This window comes from Herpailurus yagouaroundi, unplaced genomic scaffold (genome assembly GCF_014898765.1).
Source record: "Herpailurus yagouaroundi ecotype Mexico unplaced genomic scaffold, PumYag 166, whole genome shotgun sequence".
Classification (NCBI taxonomy): Eukaryota; Metazoa; Chordata; class Mammalia; order Carnivora; family Felidae; genus Herpailurus; species Herpailurus yagouaroundi.
This window is the reverse complement of record NW_024412407.1, coordinates 26973141-26986985: the sequence shown is the minus strand read 5'-3', so window position 1 is coordinate 26986985 and position 13845 is coordinate 26973141. Positions and strand designations below refer to the sequence as shown.

The 13845-nt window shown below is 43.0% G+C and overlaps 1 protein-coding gene across 1 annotated transcript; it reads right to left on the bottom strand.

The window, feature by feature from the left end:
• Positions 1 to 3333: 3333 nt before the first annotated feature.
• Positions 3334 to 13489, bottom strand: LOC121038408 (cationic amino acid transporter 3-like). Its single transcript, XM_040487868.1, has 2 exons — positions 13445 to 13489; positions 3334 to 5318 (listed from the first exon to the last, which is right to left on the bottom strand). Exon 2 carries the CDS (start codon positions 5131 to 5133, stop codon positions 3334 to 3336), a length of 1800 nt encoding a protein of 599 aa, XP_040343802.1. The 5' UTR covers positions 5134 to 5318; positions 13445 to 13489.
• Between the last annotated feature and the right edge of the window lie 356 nt (positions 13490 to 13845).

The following is a 13845-nucleotide window of genomic DNA, read 5'->3' as shown; positions in this document are numbered from 1 at the left end:
GTAGTACTCCATTGTGTATATAAACCACAATTTCTTCATCCATTCATCAGTTAATGGACACTTAGGCTCTTTCCGTAATTTGGTTATTGTTGAGAGTGCTGCTATAAACATTGGGGTACAAGTGCCCCTATGCATCAGTACTCCTGTATCCCTTGGGTAAATTCCTAGCAGTGCTATTGCTGGGTCATAGGGTAGGTCTATTTTTAATTTTTTGAGGAACCTCCACACTGTTTTCCAGAGTGGCTGCACCAATTTGCATTGCCACCAACAGTGCAAGAGGGTTCCCGTTTCTCCACATCCTCTCCAGCATCTATAGTCTCCTGATTGTTCATTTTGGCCACTCTGACTGGCGTGAGGTGCTGCCTGAGTGTAGTTTTGACTTGTATTTCCCTGATGAGGAGCGATGTTGAGCATCTTTCCATGTGCCTGTTGGCCATCTGGATGTCTTCTTTAGAGAAGTGTCGATTCATGTTTTATGCCCATTTCTTCACTGGATTGTTTTTCGGGTGTGGAGTTTGGTGAGCTCTTTATAGATTTTGGATATGGCCTTTTGTAGCAACATGGATGGAACTAGAGAGGGTTATGCTAAGTGAAATAAGCCATACAGAGAAAGACAGATACCATATGGTTTCACTCTTATGTGGATCCTGAGAAACTTAACAGAAACCCATGGGGCAGGGGAAGGAAAAAAAAGGGGGGGGGTTAGTGTGGAAGAGAGCCAAAGCATAGGAGACTCTTAAAAACTGAGAACAAACTGGGGGTTGATGGGGGATGGGAAGGAGGGGAGGGTGGGTGATGGGTATTGAGGAGGGCACCTTTTGGGATGAGCACTGGGTGTTGTATGGAAACCAATTTGACAATAAACTTCATATATTGAAAAAAAAAAGGGCACTTTGTTTTTTTCCCTTCATCATTACATGTGGAGAGGCTTCAGGTGGAGCTTTGATTTTCAAAGTGTGGTCCCTAGACCACCATCAGCAGCATCACCTGGGAACTGTTAGAAGTACAAGTTCTGGGCCACACCCAAGCCCACTGAATTCTAAACACTGCGAGCAGAGTTTTCACAAGCCCTCCAATTGAGATGGCAGGAGATAAAATTTGAGCCATCCTGAACACAGTACTATTCCTGGCCTCTCTCCACATCCTCTCTCATTGAGAATTTGAGTAGCAAGTTGAAGAGACAGCTGTGAGGATGCCCAGCTCAGCCCCTTCCAGTTTTGTGTTGGTTTTCTTTATTTATCCAGAACGAACTTGTCCACAGCACACTTGCATTCCAACTTGCTCATACAAGAGAAAATCTAATAAAAGCAGACTCTCTCTTGTGGTGGGAGGCAGGTTGTGCTCAGCACTACCTGTGAGGAGTAAGTCTGTCTAATTTAATGATGTGGGCTTAGCAAACCAATTAGGCTGTAGCTGACTGTTTAATAGTATGTCTCTATGTCTTGATTATCACTTGGTTTTAAACACAGGAAGGGGAATTGGGGGAATTATTTATTGGACTTCTACAGCACCAACAATGGGCTTCAGTGAAAAGTGGGCACAATGTACATCACACCCCACACAGTACAGAGACCTAGTGGAGAGAGTAAAGGACAGAAGAATCAGAAGAAGTCCTAGAATTTTTAAGTAAATGAAACTTTAGAAATGTTCAGTCCTGACCTTTCATGTTACAGATAAATAAGCAGAGCAATAAAGGTCTGAGCAGTTTGCTCAAGGTCACATTGATAGTTCATGGTGGAACAACACCAGAACCAAGGACACCTGGGTCTCAGTTGTGCACTTTCAGAGTAGGTGGACCAAAGCAGACAATAGTACAGAAATTTAAAGTTCAAGAATGCAGATAGTTCCTGGTAGAAGAACCAACTTCAGGATTTTCAGCATGGGTAGTGAGTTCAAAGCCAAAGTGCTTTGCACTCAGAGGAAAGCTCTGGCTCCAATCCACCTGTGCATGTTCTGTTGCCCCCCCCCTCCCCCCAGCCAAGATTCAGGCTACACTGTATGCTCAGTGTGCTCTGAACACAGCTTCATTTTCCTGTGCTTTTCCAAGTGTTGTTCTCTCTGCCTATAATCTCTCCCTGATGCCCAAGTGTGGTAAAAACCTAATCTGTCCTTGGAGAGAGCCAGCTCAAATGCCATTCCTCTACAAAGTCTTCTCTGTCTTTAGAGAAATCACTGTGCCAGCCGCAAATGATAATCCTGCACTCAGTTTCCCAAGACATCTTATTTGTATATTACTTATGAAACATTTTCCACTTTGTGTTACAGCTATGCTTTACCCCTTGGATTAGAAGATATGCTCAATAAGGGCAGGGGCTGAATTTCATGTTTCTTGCACATATTCTGCATTTTATAAATAATGCTGCAATAAACATAGGGGTGTATCTATCTTTTTTAATTCATGTACCTAAAATGTTTTTGCACTAAAAAGGAAACCATCAATAAAACAAAAATGCTACCTACTGAATGGGAGAAGATATTTGTAAGTGATACATCAAATAAGGGGTTAATACTCAAAACACATAAAAAACTGATACAACTCAACACCAGAAAAACAAATAATCCAATTAAAAATATGGTCAGATGACCTTAATACACATTTTCATAACAGGATATACAGATGGCCAATAGACACAGGGAAAGATACTCCCCCTCACTAATCATCAGGAAAATGTATATTAACACTACAATAAGATATCACTTTATATCTGGCAGAATGGTTAAATAAAAAAGACAAGAAAAACAAATGTTGGCCAGATAATGGGAAAAAGGAACGCTCATGCACTATTGGTAGGAACATAAATTGGGCAGCCACTATGGAAAGCAGTACGGAGGTTCCTCATAAAATTAAAAATAGACCTACTATGTAATCCAGTAATTCTGCTTCTGCATATTTTTAAGTAATCTCTAAACCCAATGTGGGGCTCTAACTCACCACCGATAGCTCAAGAATCACATGCTTTACTGACTGAGCCAGTGAGGCACCCCACCACTACTGGATATTTTATTAAAGAAAACAAAAACATTTTTCGAGTTTTTTAAAAAAATATTTTTTGAATTTTGTAATGTTTATTTATTTTTGAGAGAGAGAGAGACAGAGTGTGGGTGAGGAGGGACAGAGAGAGAGGGAGACACAGAATCTGAAGCAGGCTCCAGGCTTTGACTGTTAGCATAGAGCCCAATACCAGGCTCAAACTCACAAACCATGAGATCATGACCTGAGCTGAAGTTGGATGCTTAACCGAATGAGCCACAAAGGCACCCATTTTTAATAATATTTTTAAGTCAGTGAGCAGACACAGACACAATTGAAAAGTAGATAAGTTGAAAAAAAAATTAGGTACTGGAACTACAAAGTTCAGAGTTTACAGTTTTGGCCCTAGCATAAGTACGGTTAGAGGCCACGCTGTCCTGGATCGCATAGCTGAAGTACAGAGCAAACCCAATCAGCATCCAGACACCAAATCGGGCCCAAGTGGCAGCTGACACCTGCATCATAAGGTAAACATTCATGAAGATGCTCAGTACTGGGAGGAGAGGCAGAGCAGGGACCTTAAAGTGAAGGGGACTGGGGCTCTGGGGCTGTCTCCAGATGACCCCAGTGATCCCAGTGATGAGCACCAAGAGTAGCACAACCACTGAGATCCACACTGGGTCTCCAGAAAGCAGAACTGGCCAGTGGGCCAGCACCAGGCAAAGAAGAGTGAGCAGCAGAGCAAGCAGTGTGGAGCAAACACAGACAACCCGGCCAGAGAGTGGAGTGGGGGTGGGGCTGCCTGGAAAAAGTAGTCGTTGTAGAGTCAGCCTCTCTGCTACAGGTCCATTCTCCTCCTGCACCTCTGATTCACTTCCCCCTTTCTTCACCTCAGGCTGATACCTGATGATGAGAACACAAATAGCAACCATGGAGTAAGATATCATAGACCCAATAAACATGAGGTCCACAACATCAGTGAGTCCAAAGAAGGTGGCCATGATTCCTGCAATAATAATAAAGATCAAATAAATCATGTGGTAGAAGTATTTCCAACTGAGGATCTTGGTAAGGACAGGGAACAAGAGTCCATCCAGTGCCATATTGTATAACAGGTTGTAGGTGAGGTAAATAAATCGGAAGGTATTTCCAAAAACACTAAAGAAAAATCCAAAAGCTACAACATAGTACGCAGGTGCCCAGCCAATAAGGAAAAATGCCTCAGGCAAGGTGCTCCCAGGTTGAAGCTGGTAGTAAGGCACCATAAGTGTAACTGCTAAAGAGACACCAAAATACAGCACAAAGAGGATTAACAGTGAAATCACAATGCTCCTGGGGATAGAATGTTGGGGGTTCTGGGCTTTTTCAACTCTGGTAACAATTTCCTCAAAACCTATAAATGCATAGAAACATGTAGCTGCTCCACGGAGAATCCCCTCGAAGCCAAAAGGCACAAATCCTCCAGAGCCCAGAGGGCCCAAGCTTGAGGTGTCATTGAGTCCAGCCTTTACATAGTCCTCTTCTGTGAGCTTCCAGTTGTGCAGGTCCCCCTTAATGAAGCCAACAATGATGACAAAACTAAGAACCAAAATTTTCACCAACATAACCACTTTGGCAATTGAGGAAGTTGAACCATACCAGAAATCCATGAGAAACCACAAAACGAACATAAAAATGAAGCTTACATGGTCTTCTCTAATGTAGTGGGAAACATGCGCTAAGATAATTTCTTGCAGTGTCACACGCAGGGACTCAAAAGCTAAGAATAATACATAGAAATAAATGACTGCATTAGCAGCAAGGGAGAGGATGAGATTCCAGCCAGTGATGAAAGCCCAAAGCTCACCTATAGTGACATGGCTGTAGAGATATGCAGGGCCAGAATGGGGAACCCGGGCAGTAGACTCTACATAGAACAGCGCAGCCAACATTGAAGATAGGCCAGCAATCAAAACACAAATCACAAAGGATGGTCCTGCTTGATTGCTGACCACCTCACAAGCCAGGGCATACACACCTACACCTAGTGTGCGGCCCACACCCAGGGTCACTAAATCCAGAGTACTCAGTCTTCTCTCTTGGTCATCCTCAGCCACTGGTTCCTCCAGTGTAGGTCTGCGTACCAGTTTTTGACCAAATCTATGAAATGTCTGACGCAGCATTCTAGCTGGAATTGAAGACTATTCCAGGATCAGAGAGCTGCAGCAAGTCCAGGGTGCAGAGTCCAGGATCTGGTTCAGTGAGGCTAAGTTTAGCCAACTTGAGTTGGGGCTGCCAAGGTCCATTACTCAGGCTTCAAAGCTGCTGCTTTGTATTTCATCTGGTATTTGATAGCCCTTCATAATGCCTAAAGAAACAATAAATATTTACGGAACTGAGTTGGTGTTCAAGCAACTAAAGAAAGCTCACAACCGAAGCTCACAAGTCCCATGTCACCCGTTGCAGCCAGAGCATCATAGAAACTGAAATCAAAGAAAATCATTAAAAAAAAAAATCAACACTATTTTCCCCTCAGAAAAGCATCACATATATCCCAACATTCTCCTTTTTGTACACCACATGACAAAATCCCCTTTGGGTTCATCTAACTCATATAGCTTCATGTACTAATGAAGCTATAGGACACAAAAGGGCATGAAATTCTTGTGCAATAATTTACACTTGGGGTGTTTGTGTGTTGCTTGAGCCTAAGTTATGACACATTAATTCATGGACTAGAGAGCCTTGTGGCAGTTACAGAAGCATTTCTTAAATATCATCTGAGTTTAAAATACAAATATTGGTCCCAGTGTCTTAAAACTCTGCCCCAAAATCAGTTCCCAAGGTCAGATGGCCACCTTTCTCCTCATTCTGCATCATCCATTTAGCTGTACTGATGGCAACCCTTCCCTTTACCCATCTAGGCCCACAGGGGGCTCTGTGAGAAGAGAGGAAGAGGGAGAAAGAGGCATGGCCTTCATAACTACCTGCAAGAATCAGAGGACGAGGCTGCCTGGTGAGGAAACACTGGAGATATAGGTGCATAAGTCAACCAAGTGCCCATTACTAAGTGAGAAGAGCCAGGAAGGCCATTTTGTGAAGTCTGACATTCAGTAAACCTCACCCAAAGCAACCAGGCAAAATTTACTATAATCCACAATTATGAGAGTGTGATGGGTAGAAAGGAAAGAAGTAAGTCACCTAGCTCAGTTGCTCACAACCAAAACAATTCCTTCTGTCTCCTCCTTCTTTGGGTTCCAGTAAAGAAGATGAGCTCACTTCTGCAGGAACTCTGCTCACTGGTCACACTATGCTCTATAAACACCCTGGGCCATCTATGATGTCAGCTGCTGGCCACCTCAAGACCCTGCCCTGCTCTGTGAGCTTATATTAAAACACTAACTTGTAACTCCCTCTTAATTTTCCACTATAGTTATTTTCCACTCACTCAAACCATGGTCTCAATGTGCCAAAGATATTTTCTTAACGAAGGAACCCTACATGTGGTTCCTCCTTCCCCCTCCCCACTGCTGCTATTCAAATGGCTGCCTCCTGAATTGGAGCAAGACTTTGGTGAACAATTCACAGCAATGCCCTAGAAATGAGTAGTGGAGAACAGAGAAAACAAAGTCATACAGCCCCCACTCTCCTCACTTCTCAGGCTTTGGTTTTAAGAGAATTTTAGGAAATGTTGTCAGAGGGTTCTGAAGACAGAAAGATCACGTCAGAATTGAGCAGTCTTCTGTACAAATTATCAAAAGGAATCCTAATGTTGTGGGTCAAAGCTTCTGTGTACAAATCCATCTAGACTCCTTATTAACCACCCACCAGTGGCAACCAGTTCCAAGGTTATGATTTACTAAGAAGCACACAACATAGACGGTCAATACTTAACTCATGGAATCTTTCTACACTGTGAATGTCATTGATGTGCCCTTCACCCCCAATCCAGGCTTCAAACCCTTCAGTGTTTCCACTGCCCTCCCTGCTAAGTTCGTCCTTCAGCATCTGGCCTGTGCTAATTCCTCCAGGCTCATCCCCTGCCCACTCCCTGCTCCAGCTGCAAAATTCTACACTTACCCTGTTACCTGTCTGTAATGTCCTCTTGTCCCCTGCATTTAGCTAACCCCCACTTCTCTTTCAGTTCCCAGCTCAGAAGTTGCTGCCTCAGGAAGCCTCCCCTGACCTTTATGCTGATCTTCCTGTGTGTTCTCATAGCACCCGGGCTTCCCCATGTGTCATTTATCCTAATGTATCAGAATTCCAGCTAATCTGCCTGTGTCTTCTATCAAAGTGTTAGTTAGATGCTCAATAAATACATGTTGAATGAATACACAAACTGAGAATAGAAAACTGAAAGAGAACATAATCCAGAATTCCTAGCTAATTGACTTTGAGATACATGCTTTGCAGCCAAACAATATTTATAATCCTGATTTAGGTAAAAATATAAATTGTATTACCTTCCTTGTAGAAGGCAAGGGAAATGAAAGTGTGAAGGAAAAGGAAACTGATGAACCTTGCCTACACATCATTCATGGCTGGTATAATCCACACAGGGTGAAAAAGAATTGTCAATTTTTTTGAAGGCATCATGCTCAGGCCCTGTAACCTAGGCAGGATATTCTAAGGCAGAGGCTCTCACTGTGGGGGGCAGAGACAGGGATGACGAAGACTGGGAAATATTTTCATACTTCATATCCAGTCGTTCTGGAGATTCTTATCCACTAGCCCTATCCTTCCCATGGCTGCTCAAAACCACCTCAAATGACAAGAAATTGTCCTCATATCAAAGAGAAGAGATTATAAAAGCTTCCTTCACAGGAAAGCAGCACAGTTTAGCAGATAGGAGTAAGGCTCTGCTGATACATGGTTCAGGTTCAAATCAAAACTCAACCTTATACCAGCTACTCTGGACAAATTAGTTACCCTCTTGCTGCTTTGGTTTCAATAGCAGTCAAATGAGGGTAAAATTTCCTCAAGGGTAATTATGAGGCATAAGAGAAATGATGCCTATAGAGTAATTAGCACAGTGCCTAGCAAATAATATATAATTAATATAATCTACCTAACGTTTATTATTGAAAACTGATGCAACTGCCAAACTTTGAAAATCAGTTAGTCTTTATAAATGTCTGGCCCCAAAATCATCCACTAAAATTCAAACTTGTTAGCTCGCTCTCGTGAGACAATGAAAACAGCTTTATTCCATATATTTTGCCTTGAAAGCTAAGTACCCTAATTAAACACACTCATACATGGTGCTAAACACTTGGAGGTCCTAGGCTTACTGGGTTAGTCCAGGCATCAAAAAAAAAAAAAAAATGCAAGCCTCAAACATCACCCCCATCAGCATCATCATCAATATTTTCCCCCATGGATGTCTCATCTTATTCCTAGAAGGGGCAGTGCTGGGTACTGTAGTGCTAAAAGCAAAGGACATTATGTCAGAAATTTTGGATTTGAGCCTTGGTCCTTCCACTTCACTATATAAACCAGGGTTATTTGCTTGATCTCTCTAAGCCTCAGGTTTCCTCACCCACAAGGAACCTTACTTCACTTCCCTTAGAGGATCCACATAAGAATTTGATGAGAAGATACAAAATACCACCCAACAATGGTGGGAGTGTAACTGGGATCACCATCCTGAACCACAATCAGTGGAATTAAGAATGCACACACCCTCCCACCCTACCATCTCTCCCTGAGATATACACCACAAGGAAACTCTGAGTCTGTAAGGAGGCTTATATGAGTGAGTTCATCACAGGACTATTTCTGAATTTGGAGCTATGCCAGCCTCTGTTACTAGAGGAATGTACAGGTAAAATGTGCCATATGTACACAATGAAATATTACATAGCAGTCAGAAACAAAGTAGATTAAAGATAACAACATGGGTAGATTTCAGAAACAATGTTAAGTAGCAAAGTAGAAGCAGGATGAGGTATACAACACAATCACATTTACCTACATTTATAAAACAGCCACAAAGTGCTGTGTATTTGTCAAGGATACACACATACCTGTTAAAAATGTCATGTCACTCCTCTGATAAAATCTTCCACTGGTTTCTCTTTTCATTCAGAGGAGAAGCCAAAGTTTGCATTTACAATGGCCTACAAAGCCCTACGGTATTTGTCAGTCACCCACCTACTACTCAGCCTCAGTTTCTCCCTCTTCCCACTTATTTTTCTCTAGCCTCCTAACCATTCTGGACTCTTAACATACCAGGCAAGACCCTACCTCAGGGCCTTTGTACTTGCTGTCCCTATGACCATACCACTTCGAACCCAGATAGCCCCATGGTTGCTCACTTCACTAAATTTGGTAAAATAGCACATGTGTAGCACAGCCTTCCTTAAGCACCACATATAAAACTACAATCTGTTCCTAACCACCCAGCCATACCTTATCCCCCTACCCTCATTTTCCTCATAGCACTTGTCATTATTCAAGGTACTATGTGTTGTACTTAATTGTCTATTATTTGCCTCACACTAAAAGATGTAATTTCCATGGAAGCAGGGCATTTTTACCGTTTGGCTCTTGGCTATATTCCCCACATTGCAACTGTGTATTTGTAGAATGGATGAATGTATCCAAATACACATATAGAGCGTGGATTGGAAGAGCATTTGTTAAATACACTAAAGCAGGTGCCTCCAGTGAAGAGGGGAAATGAGAACAGAGATCAGGATGAAAGGGTAAAATAAAATGCATTGCATGCAAAGGGGTCTGACAGGAAGCAATGATGCTAACAGTCCATGGCTGAGGGAGGGGTTGACTCCACTCTGTGCACTTCAGATTCAACAAGGAATTGCATGAGATAATGTTGTGGGAGTTAAGTCGAAGGGTAACTGGATCCTGTAATTGTTAGGACATGGAGAACACAGAGAAGGAACACCTGCTAGAAAGAGGGTGGAGAACAAGGGAAGATGGGGCACTCCTCCTACCAGTTCCTTCTGAACCCATTTCCCTTTTCCCAATTCCTCTTTCTCCTTCACTCCTTCAACTGTCTCTGGAGGCTCCTTACTGGGCACTAAGGATGCTTGTACCACATTTCTCCCTCTGCGGAACAGTCCTCAGCCACCTCCCTCCCAACAGACACAAGAGTTGTTCTTAACATTTGTTGAGTCACAGAGCTCTCTGAGTTTGTTCGTCTCAAAAAATTCCCTACACTCTCCTGAAGTCCATTCATGGACCCTGAGCAGGAATCCCAGAGGAGGACCATGTGAATGGCAGGGTCGGAGATGGGTAATGGTTTGATCATTTCTGTTTACTTCAACTGTGTTGTGCAGAGTCATCCTTGTGCTCTTCCCAATTTTATTGAAGATGAGGGAGAGTGGGCTACAGACAGAGTATGCAGCTACCAGAGAAGCAGCCCAAGGTACAAACAATCTGGTAATTAAATAATCATATTTCATTACTCCAACACAAGCTGGCACAAGAACAATAAACAAGCAAGCTTATAGAAGAGAAAGCAAAGCCATTAATGGGAATCCTGAGAGACCCTACCACAATTCCAGCTTACAACAATACAGAAACATCACCCTCAAACGCTATTTTCAGGACTGCCCTTTCTCCACGTGGTAATCTACAATTGCTCCGATAGTTTATATTCAGTCCAGACTCTCCGACCAACCTGTCAGAGCTCTGCCCTAATTTTCTCCCTACCCTCAGGCCCATCACCTCCTTCCTGACTCAGCTCCTCACATCCTGACTTACCCTTCCTGGGATGAGCCTTTGGCCTGAGTAAGTGCCTGCCCTGCCAGGGATGCCCTCCTCACTCCTTTCTGTCCAGTCTTTATGCTCTAGGCCTTCTCAGTCCTATTCTACAATGTTTTCCCTGGTGATTAGTCAGCCTTTCCTAATCCATCCTGACTGGTCCCCATCTCCAACCTCCATCCAATTCCCATCAGCACTTACAGTCCACCCTGATGCTCAGCTAAAACTAATTTTCCCTTTCTGCCTGCTGGTGTCCTGAGTGTGTCCCTTAAATTCCTTTATAATCTAAAAGCTTCTGGATGTCAGGGCCAGGATCTATATACCTCATCTTTCTGGATTCCATACTCCCACATCCAACCGTCACTACCCAGGAAAAGATTCTGCTCATAATTGTACGAAACAACCATAAGAAGCATTTAGGACAGAGAAAATGAATTTATAGATGTATTGATGGACTACTATATCCTGAGATTCCTAGAGGAAATTTGTTTTTTGTTTGTTTGGGATTTTGTTTTCATTTTTGAGAGACACAGGGCCAAACAGAGGTGTAAACTGGGGCTAGAGCATGCACAATCATGTATTTCAAGCACATTTCCAGAGTCATTGAGGGCCTTGACTCTGTGAATCTGTTTCATTAAGAAACAGTCTCTCTGAAAGGACGTGCTTGGTGCATAGGAGGTGCTGAAAGAAATGCAGAGAAAGGCCAGGGAACATGAAGCCAGCTTGTATGAATTCCATAATGCTGTCACCTCCCCCTTCCCTCTCACCCCTCAGTATTTCTTTCAGTCTCTGAGCTCCTTCCAAACTCCAAAACCAAAGTTCAGCTCAAGGCTCCCAGAACAACCCCTGTCAAGTCCAACAATCCACCCATTAAATTGCAGGCTGCCTTCCTCTCCTAGCCAGCCCCAACCACTCCTCTTTGTCCTGGAGGTCATTGTGTTTACTCCTCTGTCTCTAAGAGTGGCACTGCCCTCACTCTGGACATTTCCTTTTCAAAGCATTTTCCAAGGCAGTAAGTTCTACTGGTTCCCCTGGTTGGGTGTTAACCCTCTTACCAATCAGGAAGTTGGCCTAGTGGCTTGTACTGAATTGCATCAAAGAGAGTTTGGATACCAGATGCTTTGCTAGAATTTGATAAGGACTTGAGAGGAAGGCTAAGGAGGCTGTTAAATAATTATTTCACTTCTCAAAGTGTCAGAGAAGTGAATTTAAATACAACATCTGCAGAGATCATGTCAATCCTGTATCCAAGCATAGATCCTTTCTAACCTCACAGTATATGAAATCTCTTTGTCCTTAAAATTTCTGGACAATGAAGATTCTGGAGCCAATCAAACAAGTGGTCCCAAACACTCAAGTATAAAGCTTTTTAGAAAGCTGGGCTTACCCAGAGTTTCTCAAGTCCTAACTCAAGCAGCCCTGCAACTGAAGTACGGGGCAGTCATGAATACAGGAGTAGAACTTTGAGTTCAGGGCAAGAATTTTAAGTAATAGTAAGTGTCATGTACATGTACACCAACATGTCCCAAGGTGAAATAGTTCACAAGGCATATGAAAAGGCAAACAGAACAAAAGCCACCATAAATAGTGGGGCTGAGTTTCATATCCAAGGTAGAAGAAATTAGTTTACAAAATCAATGAAAAACGGAATCTTCCCAATTTCTCCTTCTGTTTGGCCTTCTCTTCAAGTCTGTGCCCAAACATGGTCTTTCCTTTATCTGTTCAACTAATATACTGATTCTCATTTATTCAGCACTGTAGATAAAGCAGAAAAAGCACAGAAATCTCTCCACACAAGTTGGTTACATCCTGTAGTTGAAAGCAAACAATAAACAAATAAGTAATATGGATATATATTGTGTTGGATTTGCAATCAGCACTGCAGAGAAAAGGGAAACAAGAAAATGTTAGGATGTGCTCAGAGTGGGTGTTGTGATTATAAAATGGGTGATCCAAGAGTGCCTCACCTTCACACTGTTGTGCAACTGTCACCACCATCCATGCCCAGTAATTGTTCATCTTCCTCAGGTGAAACTCTGCATCCAATAAACAGTAACTCTCCATTCTCCCCTCCCTGTAGCCCCTGGCACCACCATTCTACTTTCTCTCTCTGAGTTTGACTACTGTAGATACATCATATAAGTGGAATCACACAATATTGTCCTTTTGCAAGCAGCTTTTCTCACTTAGCATATGTCTTCAAGGTTCATCCGTGTTGGAACATATGTCAGAATGGCTTTCCTCTTTAAGGCTGAATGATACTACATTGTGTATATCCCATATCTTATTCATGTGTCCATGCACTGATGGATATACCTTTTAGCTGTTATGAATAATGTTGTAATAAATATTTGTATTTTATACATGTACATATAATACATATGTAATAAAAGTCTTTCTGAGTCCCTCCCTTCAATTCTGTGGGAATTGTTGCAACCACTCACAACAGAGTATGATCACCACCCACTCCTAGGGTAAAGAGGCTCCACAGTTGCCTCATGACATATGGCCCATCTCATTTTCCTTCTCTGTGGGTCTTTAGAGATGTCCTGGGTTATCCTTAAGCTTTCACCCATTTATCATAAAAAGGGGACTAAGATATAGGAGAAGGCTGCTCTTCCCCATTCCTTGAGTAGAAAAATAATAGACCTAAGTGGCAGTGAAAATCTTATTTCATTCATTTATTTGTTCAGTGAATAAATATTCAGAACCTAAACAGACTCTAAACAAGGGGAGAGCAAAGGCTACAACTCCACAGCTCGATACCTGGTGGTGCTCTGGTGGGAAGGGAGAATCCCCAGGAGCAGAGTGGGGTCCAGGAGGTTCTCGGGCCACATGGGGAAAAGTGGTTCCACTGCTGGAAGGACATTTGGTAGAGTCTGTTGAAGCCACCTGGTCCCAGCAGACCCCAGAAGGCGGCCACATTTGCTGGTGCTGGAACAAGGTCATTAAGGGTGAAACCTGGTGCCAGATGTGTGTTGTGATTTCCCATCATCCCTGAAACACTGCTGCTACCCTATCTTGCAAACTTTTCTGGGGCGGGCTGGCAGCTGGCTGCAATCTCGGGGCACCAGCAACAGCAGGGTCCAGCAAGCGTTCCTGGGTGCAGCCAACATTCGGCCACTGCTCATTCAGCCATTGCTTGGTGAGACCCCCCCCCCAGAGGG

Bases quoted from the DNA above. Each gene is read 5' to 3' on its own strand.
- LOC121038408 (XM_040487868.1), bottom strand. From the start codon at position 5,133: ATGCTGCGTCAGACATTTCATAGATTTGGTCAAAAACTGGTACGCAGA.